The sequence below is a fragment of the Indicator indicator genome, chromosome 4, assembly GCF_027791375.1.
Source record: "Indicator indicator isolate 239-I01 chromosome 4, UM_Iind_1.1, whole genome shotgun sequence".
Classification (NCBI taxonomy): domain Eukaryota; kingdom Metazoa; phylum Chordata; class Aves; order Piciformes; family Indicatoridae; genus Indicator; species Indicator indicator.
The window spans coordinates 40,171,490-40,197,638 of record NC_072013.1 but is presented as its reverse complement, the minus strand read 5'-3'; the positions used below and the strand labels follow the sequence as shown (position 1 = coordinate 40,197,638).

The 26,149-nt window shown below is 45.8% G+C and overlaps 1 protein-coding gene across 3 annotated transcripts in view; it reads left to right on the top strand.

Moving 5' to 3' along the window:
• The window catches only part of STXBP6 (syntaxin binding protein 6), a 62,838-nt gene extending 49,339 nt beyond the window's left edge, over window positions 1-13,499 (top strand). For 2 of the 3 annotated variants that reach the window (XM_054400570.1, XM_054400572.1), the window contains 2 exons: window positions 11,275-11,432; window positions 13,476-13,499. In XM_054400570.1, the coding sequence (XP_054256545.1) occupies window positions 11,275-11,432; window positions 13,476-13,499 (182 nt within the window). The remainder of the gene's footprint in view (window positions 1-11,274; window positions 11,433-13,475) is intronic. The other variant, XM_054400571.1, reaches the window with a different exon arrangement.
• The last annotated feature ends 12,650 nt before the right edge of the window (window positions 13,500-26,149 follow it).

Here is a 26,149-nt window from a genome sequence, read left to right as displayed (position 1 = left end):
CATAGCTTGAGGCCATTCCCTCTTGTTCTATCACTAATTACCTGTGAGAAGAGACCAGCAGCAGCCTCTCCACAACCTCCTTTCAGGTAGTTGCAGAGAGCAATGAGGTCTCCCCTCAGCCTCCTCTTTTCCAAACTAACCATCCCCAGCTCCTTCAGTTGCTCTTCATTAGGTTTATTCTCCAGGCCCTTCAGAGCTTCCTTGCCCTCCTCTGCACTGCCTCCAGCACCTCCACATCTCTCTTCTATTGATTTTTAGTCAAGTCTCTCTCCATCAAAATAATCTGCAATGTTTGCCTGTGTTTTTGTCTCCACAAAAAGCTGTCCTCGGCCACTATTTGCATTAATAGGTATTAAGAGTTTCGTTTGTCTCAGAAGGGATTACCTCCCCCACATCAAACCAAGGGAAACTGATGTAATCAGTCTTAATTTGAGATCACTTTTTACTCTGAAACCTCTTCTGATTTAATGGGAAGAATTGGGTTTTTAAGTGGTGGACCATTTTGGCTTAATGTTATGTGAGTGGTAAAAGAGAAATGAAGAGTATGGAATACAACAATTAGCAGACTTTGGTACCTAATGCTTTTTTGAAGGTCATATCTGTGAGATTTAGGTGTAAAGACTTACAGAAGTGGTTTGTTTGCTTTCAAAGTAGGTAGAAATCCCTGGAAATCCTCCTATCCAAGCTAAGCAAGGACACCTCTGGATTTTAAGGCTCCAATTTAAGCTGGGAAGTACATTCAACTTTAAAGATAAATTGGTGTTCAGGTTTAAGTTCAGGTTCAAGTATTTCAGAGTTATAATCAATAAATCATAGAATCAGTCAGGGTTGGAAGGGACCTCAAGGATCATCCAGTTCCAACCCCCCTGCCATGGGCAGGGACACCTCACACTACATCAGGCTGGCCAGAGGCTCATCCAGCCTGGCCTTAAACACCTCCAGGAATGGGGCCTCAACCACCTGTATCCAGTAAAGATTCTACTTTCTATGACTGTTCAGTCTTTCAGATGACTTAGTCATCCTTTCTGGCTGATAATTTACATGTTGAAATTCTGTAGAGAACATTTCATTCATGTGATATGGGGATTCATTAAGTTCTAAGAAGGAATTATCTTTCTAGGATTACAATCACAGAAGTACTGTTTCTGTAATCTACTTAACTTGAGCTGATCAGAAACCTTTTATCTGTCTGATTCTTTTTAGCTGTAGTTTCCTCTTTTATTCAGAAGAGCTTCTAAACTGCTCACTGCAGTGGGGTTGGACTAAATGGCCTTTGGAGGTCCCTTCCAACCCAAACCATTTTGTGAATCTATGATTCTATAAACAAGCTTGTCAGCACAGCACCAATACATGTAAAAGGATGTGTAGCACTCACTTGGCAGGGATGTGAGAGGGATGAAAAAGAAGGGGGAGACCATGTGTGTCCTGTCAACTTTTTATGTTCACCTGTTATGTTCAAGTAGTGTTGGAAAGCCTCAGGCTAATGGTAGTCAAGGAACTGTAAGTCACTGGTAAGGATCTGGAGGTGCTGGAACATGTCCAGAGAAGGGCCATGAGGATGATCAGAGAGCTGGAGCTCCTCTGCTGTGGAGACAGACTGAGAGAGTTGGGGTTGTTCAGTCTGGAGAAGAGAAGGCTCTGAGGTGACCTTCTTGTGGCCTTCCAGTGTCTGAAGGGGACTTACAAGAAAGCTGGGGAGGGACTTTTTAGGGTGTCAGGGAGTGATAGGACTGGGGGGAATGGAACAAAACTAGAAGTGGGTAGACTCAGATTGGATGTTAGGAAGAAATTCTTCACCATAATAATAGTGAGAGACTGGAACAGGTTGCCCAGGGAGGTGGTGAAAGCCTCATCCCTGGAGGTGAGCAACCTGATCTACTGTGAAGTGTCCCTGTCCATGGCAGGGGGGTTGGAACTGGTGATCCTTGAGGTGCCTTCCAACCCTGACAATTCTGTGATTCTATGATGGTTGTAACAAAACAAATCTGCTCAGTAAAGAAAGGAAGCTTTTGAGTGCAGTGCAACCATCACTTGGAATTCATCAGGCTGTTTTGAAATCCCTAAGCTTCCTGAGTTAGAAGCCAAGAGTTCAGTTAGTCCTTTATTACTATTGTGGTGGGTTTAGTGGATCATTCCAGACACAGCTGTTCCTTGTTGGGAATAGTTTCCATGGCTGCTTCAGCACAGGAGGAGTTTTACCTTTATGCCTTCAGAGCTGTGTTGCAGTAATGAACAACTGCTAAGTTTTAGGGGGGTTAAAAAGACATCATTCTTTCTCCTAACAAAATCTGTCCTGTTTAGTGCTGAATCTGGCTGGTGCATGTGAGTCACCTGAGCCTTGACAGCCTAGGAGAAACTTTCAGACTAGAGAAATTCGTAAATTCCTCATTCCCCTTTTCCTTGGGGCAAAGGAATCCTTTTCTAGGTAGTTGAACTCCTGTCTGAACAAGTTCCAGGTAAAGAACTTGAGTTTCCTGGAGTGGCTTTCATCTTTCTGAAGCGTTTTCAGTGGCTAAGGATGGTTTGGAAGGTGGAGGAGGAGGTGGTGTTTGCAAAGTGCTCTCTAAAGCAGTAACTAATCAGATACATCCAAGTTCATTTTTCTTATTGACAGCTGATAACAGATGGGAGAAGTGTGCACAATGAGCAGAAAAAGCAGTTCAGAGATAAACACAGTCAGACTAGGTGTGGGTGGCTGGGATGTTGCTAAAAGATTGCCCTTACTTGGATAGCTCCTGGCTTTCCAGACCACATTCTTCCTGAGCTCAGCTTGCCTTGTAGACCTCAGGCCAGCTACCACATTTGTCAGCAGTTTCAAACCATTTCCTCTTGACTGATTCCATCCTGACCAGCTCTCACTCAGTCTTCTTCATTCTTTACTTCAGCCCATGTGGTAACAGAAGGTGATGGTTTTGAATGTGCTGCTTACATGGTGGGTTAGTAAATGAACAGGTTGAGTTTGTAACAAATGCAGAATCATAGACTGGTTTGGGGTGGAAGGGACCTCCAAAGGTCATCTAGTTCAATCTCCTTTTTAGTCAGCAGGGACATCCTCAACTAGATCAGGTTGCTCAGAGCCTTGTTGAGATGGGCCTTGAATATCTCCAGGGATGGGGTCTCAACTACCTCACTGGGCAACCTGTTGCAGTATGCCACCACCCTCATGGTAAAGAACTTGTTCCTAACATCCAATCTAGATCTCCTTGTCATTTCAAACCATTGCCTCTCATCCTATCACTCCAGGCCTTTGCAAACAGTCCCTCTGCAGCCTTCCTGTAGCCCCCTTCAGGTCCTGGCAAGCTGCTATTAGGTCTGCCTAGAGCCTTCTCTTCTCCAGGCTGAACACCCCCAGCTCCCTCAGCCTGTCCTCATAGCAGAGGTGCTCCAGCCCCCTGATCGTTTTTGTGGCCCTCCTCTGGACCCTCTCCATCAGGTCCACCTCCTTTCTGTGTTGAGGGCTCCAGAGCTGGACAGAGTACTCCAGATGAGGTCTCAGCAGAGGAAAGTGGGAGAATCAGCTGTCTCCATCTGGAATTTTCAAAGCCACCTACCTAACTTAGAAGTACAGATCTGTTGACAAATCAGACTGTGTGCTGTGCCTCCCTTTCGGGACTTCAGTGCACTATGTTTCTCAGTAATTAACTGCTTAATGAGAAGATCAATAGTATTGACACAGTGCCTCTGAGCAGCATCTTTGTTTAGAAAAATTCTGGTTTATCTTCAGGTCATGAAGTTCCAGTGGAACTCCATTTAAGTGCTTAAATTTGTCATCTCATTCTCCAGCAGCAGCTTGCCATGGTGCACAGCTGCTGGTTCTTTCTTTCAGTTACACATTCTACCCCTTGAGAGGTCAGCTGGAGCAGTGGTGTTCCTTGAGATTCTCTAGACACCTAAACCTTTTCCCCCATCATTTGTCCAAATGGGCAAATATCACTGCTCAGTAAAATCTTTAGGCTTTATTAGTCTTATAATCCCCCTCTTTTTAGAGAACAAATCTACTTTCTTCCTTCAAAGTGATTACACGCAAAATCTTTTCCACCTTGGATCTTTAGGCATGAAGTTTTTCCCAGAAGTGCAAATTTCTGTGTATTTACCCTGTGTTTTATATACAGGGTTAATAATCCTGGCTGCAATTATTTAACATTAATATGAGCACTAATATTAATTATCACCATTATTTAATACTGATTTGAATTTGTCAGGACTTATCTAAAAGAAGGTATTTGGAACAGCATCATGCCCTCCCAAGGATTAACTTAACATTTTAAGGAAAGTAAAGAGAAGAAACAAATTCCTACAATGCACTGAAGCCATTGAAACATAGAATCCTGGTTGGAAAAGACCCTTGAGATTATCAGGTCAAACCATTAACCCTGCTCTACCAAGCTAATCACTAAACCATATTGCTAAGCACCACATCTAAATGATCTTCAAACACCTCCAGGGATGGGGACTCCACCACCTCCCTGGGCAGCCTGTTCCAATGCTTGCCCATCTCACAGTAAAAAAATTGTTCCTAATGTCCAGCCTGAACTGCCCCTGGTGCAGCTTGAGGGCATTCCCTCTTGTTCTATCACTAATGACCTGTGAGAAGAGACCAGCAGCAGCCTCTCCACAACCTCCTTTCAGGCAGTTGTAGAGAGCAATGAGGTCTCCCCTCACCCTCAGACTAAACACTTTTGATCTACAGGGAATTTCTTCTTTTTCATGGTCTTTATCTGATTTTCTGTGGAGGAAAATCTTTTTTTACCCTTTTTCTCCATCTTTGAATCTGGGCTTACTTAGGTGACCCAAGAGAGTAATCCTTGTAGATCTTTTCACGACATACTTCACATTTGAATGTTAGGAACAAGTTCTTTACCATGAGGGTGGTGGAACACTCAAACAGGTTGCCTGGGGAGGTGGTTTGGGCCCCATCCCTGGAGATATTCAAGGTGAGGGGTCTGGGCAACCTGATCTTAGTTGAAGATGTGCCTGCTGACTGCAGAGAAGGTTGGACTAGATGACCTTTGGAGGTCCCTTCCAACACAGACCATTCTATGGTTCTATCATCTGTGCAACAGTTTCCTTTTACTGCATGTAAGGACAGGCATCTCCTCAGTCAGCACAAATAATCTCTGCTTACAAAAGCAGTTACAGTAACTTAACTGCTCAAGAGTATGGATAATTGACTTGGCACCATTGCTATGGAGTACTGAATAAAACAGAAGTGAATCTCAGTAGCTCAAGGATCTTAGGAAGAAGTTCTTCAGTATGAGGGTGCTGAGGCTCTGGAACAGGTTGCCCAGGGGAGGCTGTGGCTGCTTAAGGCCAGGCTGGATGAGGCTTTGAGCAGCTGAGTCTAGTTGAGAGGTGTCCCTGTCCACGGTGGGGAGGTTGCAGTAGGTGATCTCTGAGGTCCCTTCCCACCTAGGCCATTCCATGAGTCTATGATTTAGCTGTACCAAGTGTGAATTCCCACGCAGCAGGAGCATTTCTCCCTGCAGAGTTTCTCTTGAGCCCTGTTACCTTCAGGTTTAGCATAGCAAATGTTATCTCTGACAGAAGCTGAAGGCTAAAATAGCCACCTTTCCCTGTCAGAAAGGCACAAAAGGACATTAGATTAAAATAAAAGCCTCATTGTGACTGGAATGAGCTGTCATGCTGATAGATTTGACTTCTTTTTTTTTTCCCCTCTCTAGTCTATTAAAACTTTTTAAAGAAGTACTAAGGAGTTTAGTATCAAGGAAGTAGATCTTTGTGCAGTAATTGCAGGTAGGTGATTTTCAAAACTTTTAATGAAGGCCAAGATGAAGGAGGATAAAAAAGATTCGATAATTCAGTCCAAACAGTAGCCAGTTACCCTTGGCATTCCTTTTAAGTCAGCAGCAGGGCCCATGCTATTTAACATTGGCAGGGTGAAATGCTAAGGGAGGCCAAAGAAATTTACAGAAGTTTCTAAGGAAAAAAAAAAACAAAACTTTATAATATTTTGAAGTTCATTTAAACCTAGAGAGGTTGTCTTTAAAAATCAAAGAAACACTCAACCTAAAATTGCTGTTTTTCTTGAATGTTTTTCCCATTCCTGGGTAACTTGCCAGGAAGAGCTTTGGCACATGAGAGCACAGATTGACATATTAGCAAACTGGGGGGGTTTCTTTGTAATTTTCTTCAGCATTTCACTGAAGTTTATATATGTGTGAAATCTATGATTCTTTTAATCATTGGTATGAAGAGTTAGAAACCTGCTATAACTAAGTGAATAGACTCATAGAATGGTCTGGGTTGGAATGGTCATCTAGGCCAACCCTCCCTGCAGTCAGCAGGGACATCCTCCACTAGCTCAGGTTGCCCAGAGCCCTGCTGAGCTTCACCTTGAATATCTCTAGGGATGGGGCCTCAACTACCTCCCTGAGCAACTTGTTCCAGTCTTCCACCACCCTCATGGTGCAGAAGTTCTTCCTAACATGCAATCTAAATGTCCTCCACTCTCATTTCAAACCACTGTCCCTCATTCTGTCACTGCAGGCCTTTGCAAACAGTCCCTCTGCAGCCTTCTTGTAGACCCCTTTCAGGAACTGGCAGGCTGCTATTAGGTCTGCCTTGGAGCCTTCTCTTCTCCAGGCTGAACAACCTCAGCTTCCTGAACCTCATAGCAGAGGTGTTCCAGCCCCCTGATCATTTTTGTGGTGCTCCTCTGGACCCTGAAGAGCATCTTAAACATTTGGCAGGTTGTGATTTGTTCATAGGATTGATTCTCTAATACCTCCAGTATGCATGTGCCTGGTTTTGCAGTGATACTAATGTGAGGACAAGGCACAGTCAGTCACACCAGAAACCACCTACACCTGCTGTAAAAATACACTGATGAAATTCAGTAGGCTACTGACATGTAGGTTTCTGTGCTGCTCATAGATTAGAGTGGAATTTTAAACAGTTATTTTACTGCCATTCCATTGGAAAAGATGATCTCAAAGTGGTTCTCCAGAACAATCTCATCATCCTGGCTACTGCAAGTCACCACCCATAGCAGAGTAAAGCAGAGCAGAGCTTACCTAGAGAGAACACAGGGCAGAACTTCCAAGTTCTTTCTTCTCTGCTGAAAACAATGTGAAGTAATAGATACAAGTCTTTGGCCACAAATCCTGATGTTTTCAGGAATACAGAAAATAACAGAGCACTTTCAGTCTGCACTTTCCTGTTGGTACTGACAGGAAAGTCAATAATCACAGAATCACAGAATTCTCAGGGTTGGAAGGGACCTCAAGGATCATCCAGTTCCAACCTCCCTGCCATGGGCAGGGACACCTCACACTACAGCAGGTTGCTCAGAGCCTCATCCAACCTGGCTGTAAAAACCTTCAGAGATGAGGCTTCCACCACCTCCCTGGCCAGTGTCTCACCACCCTCCTGGGGAAGAATTTCTTCCTAACATCCAATCTGAATCGACCCATTTCTAGTTTTGCTCCATTCCCCCCAGTCCTATCACTACCTAACGCCCTAAAAAGTCCCTCCCCAGCTTTCTTGGAGCCCCTTTCAGATACTGGAAGGCCACAATAAAGTCTCCTTGGAGCCTTCTTTTCTCCAGACTGAACAAGCCCAACTCTGTCAGCCTGTCCTCATAGCAGAGGATCTCCAGCCTCTACTCATCCTTTCTCTGGACATGTTCCAGCAATCTGTGCTAACTTTTATTCCCCAACAAGTGTTAAGGCTTGAGAAGATGCTTAGCTCCATCAAGCTGTCTGTGTAGCCTGCTTCCCTTGAGTTCAGCAGAATATTTATAATCTTGTAAAGCAGCAACAGAGTTAATCCAATGTTGAGAGCTTTTAAAACTCTTATCCTAGAAAACTGGCATTGATTTATACAAGAGGTTAAAGCCTTTAGGTCACACCACCAAAAAAGGGAAACTATTTCTCTTGTGGTGTTGCCCTGTGCATGTGTTTGTTGGAAAAGTTACCTAAGCAGAAGCCAAAATGATCTCCTCAGAAGTGGCTTTCAACTAGAAAATTAATTTATTTTTACTAATTTCACCAAAAAAAAATTAGCAACTTTGTTATAAAACCCAATTGAGTGAAAAATCTTGAAGTAAACCAGTGTATAGTATTTAAAGTCACAGAATCAATCAGGTTGGAAAAGACCTCAGAGATCATCAAGTCCAACCTATTACCTAGTACCTAACACCTCTTGACAAATAAACCATGGCTCCAAGTGACACATCCAATCTTTTTGTTTGTTTGTTTGATTTTATTATCTGCCTCCTCTGCCTGAAGTGAGAGCAGTTGAAAAGGTAAAGTTTTATTTCTGTCTCCGCAAATTCCAACCCAGAGTACTCTCAGGTGCTTGTCTCATCAACATCAATGCCAGTTGTTATGCATCATCTTTATTGCATGCAACAGTAGAAAGAAAACCCAAACCTGGATCTGTTCCACATTCTGTACCTCCATTATTTTTAATGACTGATGTCAGAAACTGCAGCAGTCTTGGCGTACAGGAAGCCAGGGTGCTCTTAGCTTTGTATCTCATATAGCCTGGAGAAGAGGAGGCTCAGGGGAGACCTCATTGCTGTCTACAACTACCTGAAGGGAGGTTGTAGCCAGGTGGGGGTTGGTCTCTTCTCCCAGGCAAGCAGCACCAGAACAAGAGGACACAGTCTCAAGCTGTGCCAGGGGAGGTTTAGGCTCGAGGTGAGGAGAAAGTTCTTCACAGGAAGAGTAATTGGCCATGGAATGTGCTGCCCAGGGAGGTGGTGGAGGTGTTAAAAAAAAGATTGTATGTGGCACTTGGAGCCATAGTTTAGTTGTCAGGAGGTGTTAGGTTGGACTTGATGATCTCTGAGGTCTTTTCCAACCTGGTTGATTCTGTGATTCTGTGACTCATCACGTGTGAGTCATTGTGTGTAGGTTCTTGGGTCCCTCCCCCCACCTCCATAGTTTGTGTTTTAGTTTAATACAATTTTAAGGCAGCTTTTTAGTCTGCAGAGTTCCTGCATGTGCAGCTTGTGCTGTTGCTGTTCCACAGGCTGCTTGGGGGCAGCCTTCAGTTTCATTCTTCATTGTTTGTTTGCTGTTTCTAAGGAAAGGGGGTGTTATCTCTAAACCAAGGCTGAATGGGACTTTTGTTCTTCTTTCTCCTTAGGAAACCTTCAAATTAGTGTTTGGGTTGTGTTTTTTAAGCTGGCAATATTTTTTGAAGCAGACACACTTTACAGACTAAGAAAAGCATTTGGGTTTGTGGTGAGTTTCTTTTGTCTTTGTAGGTGTGTAAGAACAGCAGAACCGTGCAGCAGCAGATTTGCTGCAGTGCTTGGTGCAGCTTTGCAAACAGTCCCTCTGCAGCCTTCTTGTGGACCCCCTTCAGCTACTGGCAGGCTGCTATTAGGTCTGCCTGGAGCCTTCTCTTCTCCAGGCTGAAGCCCCCCAGCTCCCTCACCCTCTCCTCGTAGGGTGAGGATCCCTGATCATTTTCATGGCCCTCCTCTGGACCCCATCTTGTCAGGTCTATGTTCTTCCTGCGCTGAGGGCTCCAGAGCTGGATGCAGTACTCCAGGTGATGAAAGTGGCAGAATCAGCTCTCTCCATCTGCTGGCCACACTGTTTTTCGTGCAGCCCAGGACGCCATTGGCCTTCTGGGCTGCAAGAGCAGACTGTTGGCTCATGTCCAGCACCTCCAAGTCATTTTCTGCAGACAGTCTTAAAACCATTACAGCTGCTCTCAGTTTCATCATCATTCATATCCAGGATTGCCCCAACCTAGGTGCAGGACCTTACACTTTGCCGTATTGAACCTCATGAGGCTCTCCTCAGCTCACCTCTCTGGCCTGATGATAAATTCCCTGTAAAGTCAATTAAATTTTAAAGCATGTGGCTGACACCAAGGGACTACTGTATTGTGCAGAGCTGAAGTTTTACTGCTCCTTTTGCTGAAGAGGTTGAAGAATAGGACAAAAATGCTCCATATATTTTTAATGTGTACCAGCTCATACTGCTAACACATAGCTTTCTCTGAAGACTTGTCAGTTTGTGGGGTTCTGTATCTTGTGAACATTCAGCAGCAGTTCATTCCAAGCCCTTCTGTTCAGAGGCAGTATAGAAAGATTACTGCAAAGAGTGAGCATTTAAAAGGGATAATTGTAGAGGAGAAATGCAATCCTGTTGAAAACTTGAAGTAACTGCTCCACTGTGGGCCACAGAAGAGCCAAATGGATAAGCTGACTATGATGATAAAGCTGAAAGCATAGAAGATACTGGGCCTTGATGGGACTTCAGCTGCTAAGATTTACGTAAACTGTGTTGTCACATGAAATATGGCCAGTGTTCCATGTGCAGAAAAGTCAAATGTTTTCTGTAGTAGTAGTGTTTGGGGTGCACTTAATAGTGAAATATTGTTATCATAATTGTAATATGGGAAAAAAATGCAGTGACTACATCCAGACTTGTCCTGCAGAGCCACTCTCTAGGGAACTAGTGTGACTGCCAGTGAAAGTTAATCTGTGTTGACATGAGTGGTGTGAAGAAGCTGTGTGCACTTGGAGATGGCTTCAATGATTTAGAAGAATAGCTTCCTGAAATGATGTGTGAGCATAAGGCTTAAAAACTACTACACAGCTAGGTGATGTTCACTGCTTCCTTCTGTTCCCCAAGTGTCACATGGCAGTGTTGGGACCTGCATGATACAGTCTGAGGGAGAACACAACAATTTACCCTGCTAGTCAAAGTGCAGCTGGGTGATTAGAAAGGTGTTGAGATGAGAAGGGCAACAAAGCTGGGGAGGGGTCTGGAGCACAGCCCTGTGAGGAGAGGCTGAGGGAGCTGGGGGTGTTTAGCCTGGAGAAGAGGAGGCTCAGGGGAGACCTCATTGCTATCTACAACTACCTGAAGGGAGGTTGTAGCCAGGTGGGGGTTGGTCTCTTCTCCCAGGCAACCAGCAACAGAACAAGAGGACACAGTCTCAAGCTGTGCAGGGGAGGTTTAAGCTGGGTGTGAGGAAGAAATTCGTCCCAGAAAGAGAGATTGGCCATTGGAATGGGCTGCCCAGGGAGGTGGTGGGGTCACTGTCCCTGGAAGTGTTTAAAATAAGCCTGGATGAGGCACTCAGTGCCATGGGTTAGTTGATTAGATGGTGTTGGGTGACAGCGTGGACTTGATGATATCAAAGATCCTTTCCAACGTGGCTAATTCTGTGATTCTGAATATTAGCAGGTAGCTCATCTGCTCTGTAACCTTCTGAAGGAAAATACTTGCATTTAATGCAAAGCATGATAGATGTCTGGCTCTTCTGTTCCTTTTGCTATTGCAGGCAACAGCATCCTCCATTCAGCAGCAGACAGTGTGACAAGCGCAGTGCAGAAGGCAAGCCAGGCTCTGAATGAGCGTGGTGAAAGGCTAGGTCGAGCAGAAGAGAAGACAGAGGAGCTGAAAAACAGTGCTCAGCAGTTTGCAGAAACTGCACACAAGGTAAGATTTTGGTGGCTCTCAGCAGGTCAGAGCCTTTGACATGGCTTTGTTGTGAGAGGAGGAAGCTGTAGAACAAATTGTGGTTGGTTGCTGATTACAGCTTGCTGTTATTCCTTGATGCAGTTTCTCACTTGGCAGTTTTCTGCCTTATCTTATAGAATCAGAGAATTGTTAGGGTTGGAAGGGACCTCAAGGATCAGCCAGTTCCAACCCCCCTGCCACGGGCAGGGACACCTCACACTACAGCAGGTTGCTCACAGCCACATCCAGCCTGGCTGCACAAACCTCCAGGGATGAGGCTTCCACCACCTCCCTCGGCAACCTGTGCCAGTGTCTCACCACCCACATGGGGAAAAATTTCTTCCTACCATCCAATCTGAATCTACCCATTTCTAGTTTTGTTCCATTCCCCCCAGTCCTATCATTACCTGAAACCCTAACAAGTCCCTCCCCAGCTTTCCTTTAGCCCCCTTCAGATACTGGAAGGGCACAATAAGGTCTCCTCGAAGCCTTCTCTCCAGACTGAACAGCCCCAACTCTCTCAGTCTGTCCTCATAGCAGAGGAGCTCCAGCCCTCTGCTCATTCTCATGGCCCTTCCCTGGACACATTCCATCACCTCCAGATTCTTCTTGTAATAGAGGCTCCAGAACTGGATGCAGTACTCCAGCTCTGGAGTCTCACCAGGGCAGAGTAGATGGGGAGAATCACCTCCCTCAACCTGCTGGCTATGCTTCTCTTGCTGCAGCCCAGGATGTGATACAACTCTGTACTGGTGGAGTTGGTACTCCCCAGAGCATCTTTCCTAGTGCTGTGTTTTCTGGTGGTAGCTGGAAGGGTGTTGGTAACACATCAGTCAGTGTTTTGGCCTCTCCTGAGCACCAGTGGTGCACTTCTCCAATATCCCCCCACCAACAGTAGGCTGAGGGGTGGGTGAGATATTGGGAGGGCCTAAACTGGCCACAAGGGTTTTCCATACCATACAACATCAGCTCAGCACTTTTTATGTAACTCACTTAAGCTTTTTCTTCTCCCCTCTTATTGTCAGTTTTAAGTCCATTTTATAATTATTTGACGTGAAAATAATCAGTAATCACAGAGGTAGAAAGGCAATCAGTGCTGCATTTTCATCATATCTGGAGTTGCAGAGCTGCTCAGCAGATGTCTTAAACTGCTTGTCTAGGATTTGTGATTGCATTCAAGTTCCCGGATCCTTAGGTCTAAAGGAGTGCTCTTTTAAGCATCTTTGTTTCTAGCATCTTGCTCTAGCCCTCCTCACAGCTAGTAAAGTAATGGAACACTGGAAAATACAGCTGAGAAAGCAGATAAATGCTGTCTTCCCCACACAGCTAAGGGAGGCTTTGCATGTCTGTCACAGCAAAGAGAAGGACTCTGCATACCTTTGTGGAAAGAAGTTAAGGAGTACTGCATCCAGGTCTGGAGCCCTCAATATAGGAAGGACATGGACCTGATGGAGAAGGTCCAGAGGAGGACTACGAAAATGATCAGGGGGTTGGAGCTATGAGGACAGGCTGAGGGAGCTGGGGGTGTTCAGCCTGGAGAAGAGAGGGCTCCAGGGAGACCTAACAGCAGCCTGCCGGTACCTGCAGGGGGCCTACAGTAAGGATGGAGAGAGGCTGTTTACAAAGGCCTGCAGTGACAGCACAAGGGGCAATGGTTTCAAACTGGAGAAGAACAGATTTAGATTGGATGTTAGGAACAGGTTATTTACTATGAGGGTGGGGGAACACTGGAAAAGGTTGCCCAGGGAGATAGTTGGGGTCCCATCCCTGGAGATATATAAAGTGAGGCTTGATAGGGCTCTGGGCAACCTGACCTAGTGGAGGATGTCCCTGCTGACTGCAGAGGGGGTTGGACTGGATGACCTTTGGAGGTCCCTTCCAACCCAAACCATTCTCTGAGTCAAGCATCTTTTATAGAATTCATTTTACCAGCTGTTCTGATCCAGACTGTGGCCACATAAGTTTCACATAGCCACTTTAACATCTAATCACTCTTCACTTCCCTTTTTCTTTGTTTTTCAGCTTGCCATGAAGCACAAATGCTGAGATACTGCCCAAAGTTGAAATCTTCCCGAGATAAACTGGAAAGGCTCTGTTCAGCACTTCTCACAAGAGATCCAGACTGCTGTGTGCTTTGTTTCTTCCAGTTCAGTGGAGATGCATTTTTCAGTTTCTGTGCAGGAAAAAAAGTGTTGCTTTTCAACCTTTTTTGACTTACTTTTTGTTCCTCTCTTTGTAGCCTCCCTACACGGTCCTGCGGTACTTTCTCCCTGTAGTTCAGTTGTTGACAGGAGTGAAAACAAACAGGGAAAACTGGACCAAATGCCAAGCTGGTCAGGATTAAAACAGTAATAATCTTCCCCATTTATACAGAAAATTATTTAAGTGGTATGGATGGAAATAACATCCAAGTAAGGGGCATACTTCATCAGCAGAAGGTGAATGTTGGAATTCATTGCCTGGGGTTGTGACTGTAGTGGTGATTGGACAGTGTGAGAAGCTTTGCATGTGCCATCACCAGCATTCAGAAGTGCACAGCTGCATTTCATAGGGAAATCTGGTGCTGGTGTTGCATTTGAAGTATTCCTGGATTGGGTTATTTGAGTAGTATAACAAAACCTTGAGGTTTCAAAATTGAGGACAAAAAACACAAAGAAAGTATTTTTTTTTTTTACATCTATACACACAGAGCTGTTCCTCAAACACAACCTAGAATTTAGCAATCTGAGAGAAAATAACATTTCATTTTTTTTTAACCTGTGATTCTCTAGCTGAATGTAAAAATAAGGATGCAAAGAGTTGGGAAAACAAGGGGTGCACCATTTTCCAAATCATCTGCTTTTCCTAAAGTCCACAGGAGGAATATTTGGGAACAGATAAAGGAATTTGGCCTATTAGAATGACTTTTGAGTTGGCTGGTGGTCTGATCTTTTAAACCAGAGGTTTTTCAGCAAGAATGTCTTAGTGCATTAGAATCCTAACTCCTAGTTTGGGTCTCAGCTTTCAATCTATGTTATCACTTGAAGAGTGACTCCCTACTTCATTTTCTGTTCACTATGTGCAATCTTCTTCACAGCTCTTTCCTTCACATTTTTAAGATGTTCTAATATGTTACTAAAAGAAAAAAAAAAAAAACAAAAAGGGGGGAGGGAGAAGGGGAAACTGCATTATTTTCTTTTTTGTTTGTTTGTTTGGTTTTTTGCTTGTTTGTTTGTTTTCTTAGCTAGTAAGCTGGAAACAAGAATTCTAGCAGAAATTTCAGCCTGATCTTCAGAAGATGTCTGCTCTTCATTTCTGTCCTCATCTTAGCAGAGAGCCAGCAAGCTGGCATGATATGAATGTACTGTAGTTTTCATTTTCAATGTAGAATAAGATTTGGTATGGATTTTTTTTTTTGCGTTATTGATGACACTTTAAACAGTCTAAAGTCCTCAGAGCAGTGTTTGTAAGGGAGATAAAAGCTTCTGTAGTAATTGAGACTCTGTTTTAGTTCCTGCAAGCTGAAGTAGCTGAAAATCTCTTGGAAAAATACTCATTTGGTCAAAAGATGCTTGGCTTTAGGAAAATAACTCTCCTTTGAAGGACAACTGTCCAGTGAACTGATTCCATTCAAACTTGACATCTGCTTTGTTTGTTTTCCCTGTAATTTAAACCCTTTTGTGTGAAGCTTTGTATTTAATTTCACAGCAGGGAATTGAGAGGAGGTAAATCTGTCGTCTCTGTAGCATCACAGAATCATTTAGAGCTCTTTAGCATCACCCCTCTCAGTTACTGCATCAACTGAAAAAGGGGTTTGGCCACATCTGTTCTAAGTCAGAACAGGCTGGTTAACACCATGGCTTCTGCAGCCTCTGTTGAGCTGTGTGCTATTAATGCTTAGCCTGGAAGTGCCAGTAGCTTCCTGGGGGCTCTTGTGTTGACTGTAGGTATTTCTGTAAATTAACCAGCCCCTCATTAGAAATCAAACTTCTGCTAGACACTACATGTTTAAAAATAGCTGCATTAGGAATTAGGGAGTCTGTGTTGTTTTGGGTTTTTTTCTGACCACATAGCTATCTCCTGTCATCATCTTTTTCCACTCCTTTTTTGAAGACTAAATTCTGCTGCTAACCGCCCTGAGCCTCTTCTCTCTTGAGAGAAAGAAGGAATAGGTTTTGAACTGCTGCCACCTAGCTGGTCTTCTGTTGTCAGTGAATTCAGTCTAAAGGCCAGGTGAGGTAAAAACTGACAAGAATTAGTTGTCTAAACTCAGCTTCAAAGGCGTTGGTTTGCAGCTGTTGTTTACATGAACATCTGCTGGACAGAACAAGGTCGCAGTTGTGCTGCTACGTTCCACAGCTTTTCAGAGCTGAGCTACCCTAAAACACTATTTCAGTCTCACTGGCAGGTTTGGGGTTTTTTCCAGCATTTTGGCTTTCTCTCTCCTCCAGTTTGAGTGTGTTTTGTGTTATGTATCATACCTCAGGACTTTTCAGCCAGCCATTAAAAGCCATTGAGTGTGGGAATTCTGCCTTCAGCCAAGCGTTACCAATCGGAGTCTGTGTGTTTACTTTGTTCCTTCAACTCCAACCTTTTTTGGGTAGCTTTTAGATAAAGAATCAGAGGTGTGTAAATGTCTCTCCAAAGGTAAATCTTGACAGCATTTGCAATTTTCCTTCTGGACCTTAGCTTGTAGTGGATACAGCCTAGTGTTATTAGATAGTCCATGTACATAAGGTGTACTTCAGGTTAATGTTTCATATGAAAGAATGTATTTGTAAATTGTAACAACATCAATAAGTTCCTCTCTCTTTTTAAAGTTCTGCAAAGAAAAAAAAGATATTAATGCATTGTTAGAACTTGACTACTGTACTGCAAACTCTTGTCTTAAAAGGCTACTTTTGTGTCTAGCAAAAGGTGTGCATTATGTGAAATACTAACAAAAATGTGCTCTCTAAGACAAAATAAACAAAAATCAGAAACCAAACTTATCTCGTAGGTAGGTTTTGCTATGATAGGCCAGAGTTGTAATACTTGCTGGTATCTATTGTAACTTAATTCCTTGAAAGTTCTCAAAGATGTAGAAATTATTTTGTGCCATTCTGAGGGTGGGGGGAAATAAAAAGAAAAAAAGTGGGACCTGCTCTCTTGAGTCATTACTGGAAACCTGGATTTTTGTCATTAAATACTTTGACTGTGATCAAAAGAAAACTGTCCTTGGATTATTTATCTGCTCAAGATAAAAATAACTTCTAAATAACTTTATCTTTATATTATATATATATATATATATATATATATATATATATATATATATATATATATATAACTCTAGCAAAGCTAAATTCAAATTTAGTTTCCACTTTAACCCTGACAATTTTCTCTGGAAAAGAATCCTGCAATTAACACTGAAGTCATGGGAGGTAGGTTGATGGATTTCATGTCCAGGCAGGAATCAGCTTTAAGTTAGCATCCCACCCGAGGGCTGCACAGGTTAAGAAAATGGCTGTGTTCATTTGCTTTCACTTGGCTAGAAAGTGCTTGTCCTCAAATCATTCCTGTCTTCTTTTTGTCCATCTCATTTTACTGATAAATAAGTTTAAAAAAAAAAAAAAAGCAAAAGCTGTTGTAGTTGTGTCCTGGCTTTCACTCAGCTGCCAGCTGAGTCCTGGCAGCCCAGTTACAGCAGAGGGATTTTCTCCTTCCCCTCTCACCCCCTCGTCTTTGGGTCAAGGAGGAAAGGAGCCTGGAAAAAGCCAAAATGTCATCTGAGATAGAGACAATTTCCTGCTCTATTGCAGGGCTCTCAGATTGCAAAGAGGGAAAACATAAAGGAGAAAAGGTACCTCCCTAGCCCTGCTGGCCACACTTTGCTTGCTGCGCCCCAGGATCCCATTGGCTTTCTTGGCCACAAGAGCACATTGCTGTCCCATGCAAAACTTGCTGCCCACCAGCACTCCAAGGTCTTTCTCCATGAAGCTTCTTTCCATCAGGGCAGCCCCTAACCTGTCCTGGTGCCTGTTGTTATTCCTCCCCAGATGCAGGACCCTGAATTTCAGAAAAGCAAACTCCCAGCTCTTCAGGGGGTTAGTCATCATAAGAGCAAGTCAGAAGTGACAGAGGAACAGCCAAGAGGTCCCTGTGATGCTACAGCTCCCAGGGAAGAGGACAGCAGCAGTGAAGGGCTTCCCATTAGTGTTTTCTCACAAGAGGGAAGAGGACAGCAGCAGTGGAGGGCTTCCCATTAGTGTTTTTTCACAAGAGGGAAGAGGACAGCAGCAGTGGAAGGCTTCCCATTTGTGTTTTCTCACACCAGTGAGCAGAGGACCATCTGCAACCTTAGAAGCAAGTTATAGCAAAGTTTCCTCAGGACAGCGCTGAGGGGGTTTAAACCTGCATATGGGGAAATGTGGATAGCCTTGGGGTTTATGTTTCCTGCTATTTTCTGTTGCTTCCATGTCTGCTTCAGCAGTTCAGACAGGCTGCAAAGAGGGCTCTCAGAAGCTGGAGCAGTGGAACTGCGTGACAGGGACCATTCCTCACCGAAGCCATGAACGATTGCAGAGCTGCCAGGGTCTGACTGAAATAATAGCTGTACACACAGGATCATTTGTAAGACAGCTGGCTGAGAAAGGTCTCATTCATCTGCCAGGCAAGGGTTCATAAATTCTTGCCATCCATTCATGGGGAAAGCATCATTAAATGTTAGCTCTTGGTAATTACCTCAACTTAGTAGATGTTAGATTAAAAGCCCTTTGGTTTGGTTTTTGTTTTCCTGTTTTGTTTTTGGTTTCCCGTTTTTGTTTTTCTGTTTTGGTGGTGGTGGTGGTGGTGGTTTTGTTTGGGGGTTGGTTTTTGTTGTTTTTTTTGTTGTTGGTTTGGTTTGGGTTGGGTTGGGTTTTGTTTGTTTCTTGAAGTCTCTCTTTTTCTGTGGCAGCCTCTGCAGAGGTACTGAAAGAGAAGAGGTTATGTGTTCATGTTTATTGACTGGGTATGCTTCATAGGACCTGTTCCTCTCTCTGTCTGGCACAGTAAATGTCCAAGGTTATTTATGGCTTCACTTAACTACCCTGAGTGTCTCTTAGCTCCCACTTTTCTTGTACAGTCTTGCCAATTTCACTATCATGTTTTTCACTTATCCCTCACAAATCTCTCATCCTTGGAGGTGGCTCTGCAGCTGGACTCTCAGCATTTTAAAGGCCAGCAGAAAATGTGATCTTGAGCCCTTGCCTTTTGGGGTTTGAGCAGCTCTTGTTGTGTTCTTTATTGTCTGTGGTTTGTTGCTGTGCGTAGGTGAAGAGGAGGATGTGCACTGCACATGAAATGAGGATACTTCACAAGGGCAGGGTTACAGTGAAGGGGCTTCAGCATAGATGAAGGGACTTTAGGACAAGACTGGTAATGCTGGATCACAGGATCACAGAATGTCAGGGGTTGGAAGGGACCCAAAGAGACCATTGAGTCCAACCCCCCTGCCAGAGCAGGACCATACAATCTAGCTCAGGTCACAGAGGAACACATCCAGATGGGCTTTCAAAGTCTCCTAGGTGGTTTTCTTTACTCTTACTAAATATTTTTCTCCAATGAGTGTGCTGGTAGCAGGCATTTATCTTGAACGTAGGAGGTTTCACCCTTTTGTAACAAGAATACAAAGACAAATATCAATTTATTGTTTGTTGCTTTTTTTCATATTAATACACACTAAGGCATGAAAGTAAGTGATTTACAGTACAGTAATGGGCAGGAATAGAATATAAACCCAGGTTTCTTCCTTCCTAGTAGCAAAAGTCAGGATTATAATGGAAGCATTTTTTAATTTCCTTTTTGGTTGAAAGCAACAGAGAGAAGAGTAAACTGCTGTCAAAGACTCTTTATTTCCCTTCCTGCCCTAGCAATGTAATATCTTCCATTCTGTGTGCACTGCCTGTTGGTGCAAAGTGTTTCTGGAGACAAAGAGATACCAGAAGAAAGCTGGGCAAAGGCAGCAATAAAATCTCATTGCTTCTCCACTTGGATTTTGCAGGCACTGCAGGAAGCTGTTTGCAGGCTGAATACACTTGTATGAATGCAATGAAAGAATCCAGTTTAAGGTATCTGGGGGGCTGAGGCTGCTGTGTGTGCATGCCTTTTGTCACAGCCTTCAGCAGCTGTGAGGAAATGTCTGTTGCCTTGTGCTCTAACAGTCCTCTGACATCTTCTGGTTCAGTGTAAAGAACAAAAGCGTCTCTGTGGCAGAGCCACACAGAGCCCCCCATCAGTGTCAGCTTTCATTAAAGCTGTGCCCTTTGGAAACACACAAACCCTCTCTCCTGAAAGTATGGAAGAAGTGATTCAGGGGAAAAGATGATAAATCCCAGTAAAGCATCAAAAAAACCTCACAGGCTGCAATGGTATTTGCTGTAGGAATTCACACTGCAGAGGGGCCTTCAGCTAGCCTACCTGGAGCTGCTTTCTTGACTCAGCTGAACAGAATTTAAGAGCTCTTCAAAGTCAGGGAGGTGGTGGGGTCAACATCCCTGCAGGTGTTTAAGAAAAGCCTGGGTGAGACAGTGCCAGGGTCTAGCTGATTAGTTAGGGGTGGGTGATTGGTTGGACTTGGTGATCTTGGAGGTCTTTTCCATCTTGGTTGAATCTGTGATGCTGTCACTCCCTGTCCCTGCTTTTGGGGTGTAGAAATCAAGCATTGAGATTAACAGCTGGAGTGAGAGAGACCTTATTACAAAGGAAAACATGGATTAGGATGAGAAGTACTTACAGAAACAGGACTTGTCACTACCCATGGGTAACACTGATCTAGTTGAAGATGCCCCTGCTTTCTGCAAAGGGGGTTGGATTAGATGAGCTTCAGATGTCCCTTCCAACCCAGACCATTCTATGATTCTAGCAGAGCCATACAGCAAACAGGAGGCACAGGAAGACCAGAAGAAACCCCAATATAGAAAGGAAGATGGTGTGAACTACCTTGACCCTCACAGTGCTCCAGAACTCAGGGTTTTAGGGGAGAAATTGTCTGTGGAAAGGCTGTGATTTGTGGTTGCCATGCAAAGTAGTCATGCAGAGTTAGAGTTCATGTCATGCAGAGAATCTGCAAGCAGAAAAGTAGATAGGCTTTGGTTTTTAACATCAAATAGTTTGGCTGTCTCTAGGGTTTCATTTTAAGGTGTGCTCCTAAGGACTACCTCAACCCTTTGTAAGTTGCATGCTCTCAGCTATGATCCACTGTTCCATTCCTGATCACAACCCAATGTAATGTCAGAGGCCTTAGCTTAACCCAAATGAAAGGCAGACAGAGGTCCTAATTTTCTGGCTGGCTGGTCAAACCTGGAGATACTTAAAGTGAGGCTGGAGAGCGCTCTGGGCAGCCTGATCTAGTTGAGGATGTCCTTGCTGACTGCAGAGGGGAGGTAACTAGATGGGACCTTTGGAGGCCTATCCAACCCAGACCATTCTATGATTCAGTGATTAAAAAGTAGAAGAAACTGGTCTTTGACTATCCCTTCCATACAGAAACATCTTCACACTGGAGATAGTTTGGTATTTCACCAGCTCTGCAAAGATTCCTACTCCTGTCATGGGAGGGGAAGTGAAAACTGCCAGTGTCTACTGTCTTCACATCTGGAATTTTTCAATTCTGAGATTTGTAAAGAAGTTACTACAAAAATGACACCAAGCCCTTAGCTCCAGTTTGTTATCTCACAGCAGTTTCTCTCTGAAGTGCACCATAGTGGGATTGGTGGCTGACAGCTCGTGCTATGAACTCCAATGGATTGAGAGAGTTCAGTCTGGGGAAGAGAAGGCTTCCAGGAGACCTTCTTGTGGCTTTCCAGTATCTGAAGGGGGCTGCAAGAAAGCTGGGGAGGGACTTTTTAGGGCGTTAGGTAGTGATAGGACTGGAGGGAATGGAGCAAAATTAGAAATGGGTAGATTCAGATTGGATGTTAGGAGGAAATTCTTCCCCAGGAGGGTGGTGAGACACTGGCAGAGGTTCCCCAGGGAGGTGGTAAAAGCCTCATCCCTGGAGATACTTTAAGGCCAGGCTGGATGTGGCTGTGAGCAACCTGCTGTAGTGTGAGGTGTCCCTGCCCATGGCAGGGGGGTTGGAACTAGGATGATCCTTGAGGTCCCTACCAACCCTAACAATTCTGTGATTCTATGGCTTGTCAAACCAGTGTGGTATTAGCAAGCTCCCATCAAAATTTTTGGAGTGGGAAATCTTTATTCCTACCTCATTAGAAATGGTAATAAAATCTGACATGCTTTTGGCATCTAAAGACTGCAAAGCAACAAAGAAGCCTTTTGCGAGGCAAGCAATGATTCCCAGAATCAGACTTGCAAGAGCAGCTACTTGGGAATCTCCAAATAAAATTACTTCAGGTTTTTTCTTCCTAAGAAATTCAGTGTAAAAAATTATGGAAAGACTTTGGGAATGGTAGTAAATGGGGGGGGGGGGGGGGGGGGGTTAATTAGTTTAATTTTTTGGTGAGTGTTTTTTGGTTGGTTGGTTGTGGGGTTTGTGTTTCTTTGGTTTTATTTGGTTGGATGGTTGGTTGGTTTTCTTTGTTTGTTTGCATCCATGTGGATTTTTGGTGGTTTTATTTTAATTTAAAGGAATGAAAAAAAGGGCTGACTGCAGTCCCTAGAGAGCACAGATCAGAGGCTGACTGCAGTCCCTAGACAGCACAGATCAGAGGCTGACTGCAGTCCCTAGACAGCACAGATCAGAGGCTGACTGCAGTCCCTAGACAGCACAGATCAGAGGCTGACTGCAGTCCCTAGAGAGCACAGATCAGAGGCTGACTGCAGTCCCTAGAGAGCACAGATCAGAGGCTGACTGCAGTCCCTAGAGAGCACAGATCAGAGGCTGACTGCAGTCCCTAGAGAGCACAGATCAGAGGCTGACTGCAGTCCCTAGACAGCACAGATCAGAGGCTGACTGCAGTCCCTAGAGAGCACAGATCAGAGGCTGACTGCAGTCCCTAGACAGCACAGATCAGAGGCTGACTGCAGTCCCTAGAGAGCACAGATCAGAGGCTGACTGCAGTCCCTAGAGAGCACAGATCAGAGGCTGACTGCAGTCCCTAGACAGCACAGATCCGAGGCTGACTGCAGTCCCTAGACAGCACAGATCAGAGGCTGACTGCAGTCCCTAGACAGCACAGATCAGAGGCTGACTGCAGTCCCTAGAGAGCACAGATCAGAGGCTGACTGCAGTCCCTAGAGAGCACAGATCAGAGGCTGACTGCAGTCCCTAGAGAGCACAGATCAGAGGCTGACTGCAGTCCCTAGAGAGCACAGATCAGAGGCTGACTGCAGTCCCTAGACAGCACAGATCAGAGGCTGACTGCAGTCCCTAGAGAGCACAGATCAGAGGCTGACTGCAGTCCCTAGAGAGCACAGATCAGAGGCTGACTGCAGTCCCTAGAGAGCACAGATCAGAGGCTGACTGCAGTCCCTAGACAGCACAGATCAGAGGCTGACTGCAGTCCCTAGAGAGCACAGATCAGAGGCTGACTGCAGTCCCTAGACAGCACAGATCAGAGGCTGACTGCAGTCCCTAGAGAGCACAGACCAGAGGCTGACTGCAGTCCCTAGAGAGCACAGATCAGAGGCTGACTGCAGTCCCTAGAGAGCACAGATCAGAGGCTGACTGCAGTCCCTAGAGAGCACAGATCAGAGGCTGACTGCAGTCCCTAGAGAGCACAGATCAGAGGCTGACTGCAGTCCCTAGACAGCACAGATCAGAGGCTGACTGCAGTCCCTAGAGAGCACAGATCAGAGGCTGACTGCAGTCCCTAGAGAGCACAGACCAGAGGCTGACTGCAGTCCCTAGAGAGCACAGATCAGAGGCTGACTGCAGTCCCTAGAGAGCACAGATCAGAGGCTGACTGCAGTCCCTAGAGAGCACAGATCAGAGGCTGACTGCAGTCCCTAGAGAGCACAGATCAGAGGCTGACTGCAGTCCCTAGAGAGCACAGATCAGAGGCTGACTGCAGTCCCTAGACAGCACAGATCAGAGGCTGACTGCAGTCCCTAGACAGCACAGATCAGAGGCTGACTGCAGTCCCTAGACAGCACAGATCAGAGGCTGACTGCAGTCCCTAGAGAGCACAGATCAGAGGCTGACTGCAGTCCCTAGACAGCACAGATCAGAGGCTGACTGCAGTCCCTAGAGAGCACAGATCAGAGGCTGACTGCAGTCCCTAGACAGCACAGATCAGAGGCTGACTGCAGTCCCTAGAGAGCACAGATCAGAGGCTGACTGCAGTCCCTAGACAGCACAGATCAGAGGCTGACTGCAGTCCCTAGACAGCACAGATCAGAGGCTGACTGCAGTCCCTAGACAGCACAGATCAGAGGCTGACTGCAGTCCCTAGACAGCACAGATCAGAGGCTGACTGCAGTCCCTAGAGAGCACAGATCAGAGGCTGACTGCAGTCCCTAGACAGCACAGATCAGAGGCTGACTGCAGTCCCTAGACAGCACAGACCAGAGGCTGACTGCAGTCCCTAGAGAGCACAGATCAGAGGCTGACTGCAGTCCCTAGAGAGCACAGATCAGAGGCTGACTGCAGTCCCTAGAGAGCACAGATCAGAGGCTGACTGCAGTCCCTAGACAGCACAGATCAGAGGCTGACTGCAGTCCCTAGAGAGCACAGATCAGAGGCTGACTGCAGTCCCTAGACAGCACAGATCAGAGGCTGACTGCAGTCCCTAGAGAGCACAGATCAGAGGCTGACTGCAGTCCCTAGACAGCACAGATCAGAGGCTGACTGCAGTCCCTAGACAGCACAGATCAGAGGCTGACTGCAGTCCCTAGAGAGCACAGATCAGAGGCTGACTGCAGTCCCTAGACAGCACAGATCAGAGGCTGACTGCAGTCCCTAGAGAGCACAGATCAGAGGCTGACTGCAGTCCCTAGAGAGCACAGATCAGAGGCTGACTGCAGTCCCTAGACAGCACAGATCAGAGGCTGACTGCAGTCCCTAGAGAGCACAGATCAGAGGCTGACTGCAGTCCCTAGAGAGCACAGATCAGAGGCTGACTGCAGTCCCTAGAGAGCACAGATCAGAGGCTGACTGCAGTCCCTAGAGAGCACAGATCAGAGGCTGACTGCAGTCCCTAGAGAGCACAGATCAGAGGCTGACTGCAGTCCCTAGAGAGCACAGATCAGAGGCTGACTGCAGTCCCTAGAGAGCACAGATCAGAGGCTGACTGCAGTCCCTAGACAGCACAGATCAGAGGCTGACTGCAGTCCCTAGAGAGCACAGATCAGAGGCTGACTGCAGTCCCTAGACAGCACAGATCAGAGGCTGACTGCAGTCCCTAGACAGCACAGATCAGAGGCTGACTGCAGTCCCTAGACAGCACAGACCAGAGGCTGACTGCAGTCCCTAGAGAGCACAGATCAGAGGCTGACTGCAGTCCCTAGAGAGCACAGATCAGAGGCTGACTGCAGTCCCTAGAGAGCACAGATCAGAGGCTGACTGCAGTCCCTAGAGAGCACAGATCAGAGGCTGACTGCAGTCCCTAGAGAGCACAGATCAGAGGCTGACTGCAGTCCCTAGAGAGCACAGATCAGAGGCTGACTGCAGTCCCTAGAGAGCACAGATCAGAGGCTGACTGCAGTCCCTAGAGAGCACAGATCAGAGGCTGACTGCAGTCCCTAGACAGCACAGATCAGAGGCTGACTGCAGTCCCTAGAGAGCACAGATCAGAGGCTGACTGCAGTCCCTAGAGAGCACAGATCAGAGGCTGACTGCAGTCCCTAGAGAGCACAGATCAGAGGCTGACTGCAGTCCCTAGAGAGCACAGATCAGAGGCTGACTGCAGTCCCTAGACAGCACAGACCAGAGGCTGACTGCAGTCCCAAGAGAGCACAGATCAGAGGCTGACTGCAGTCCCTAGACAGCACAGATCAGAGGCTGACTGCAGTCCCTAGAGAGCACAGATCAGAGGCTGACTGCAGTCCCTAGAGAGCACAGATCAGAGGCTGACTGCAGTCCCTAGAGAGCACAGATCAGAGGCTGACTGCAGTCCCTAGAGAGCACAGATCAGAGGCTGACTGCAGTCCCTAGACAGCACAGATCAGAGGCTGACTGCAGTCCCTAGACAGCACAGATCAGAGGCTGACTGCAGTCCCTAGAGAGCACAGATCAGAGGCTGACTGCAGTCCCTAGAGAGCACAGATCAGAGGCTGACTGCAGTCCCTAGAGAGCACAGATCAGAGGCTGACTGCAGTCCCTAGAGAGCACAGATCAGAGGCTGACTGCAGTCCCTAGAGAGCACAGATCAGAGGCTGACTGCAGTCCCTAGAGAGCACAGATCAGAGGCTGACTGCAGTCCCTAGAGAGCACAGATCAGAGGCTGACTGCAGTCCCTAGAGAGCACAGATCAGAGGCTGACTGCAGTCCCTAGACAGCACAGACCAGAGGCTGACTGCAGTCCCTAGACAGCACAGATCAGAGGCTGACTGCAGTCCCTAGAGAGCACAGATCAGAGGCTGACTGCAGTCCCTAGAGAGCACAGATCAGAGGCTGACTGCAGTCCCTAGAGAGCACAGATCAGAGGCTGACTGCAGTCCCTAGACAGCACAGATCAGAGGCTGACTGCAGTCCCTAGACAGCACAGATCAGAGGCTGACTGCAGTCCCTAGACAGCACAGATCAGAGGCTGACTGCAGTCCCTAGAGAGCACAGATCAGAGGCTGACTGCAGTCCC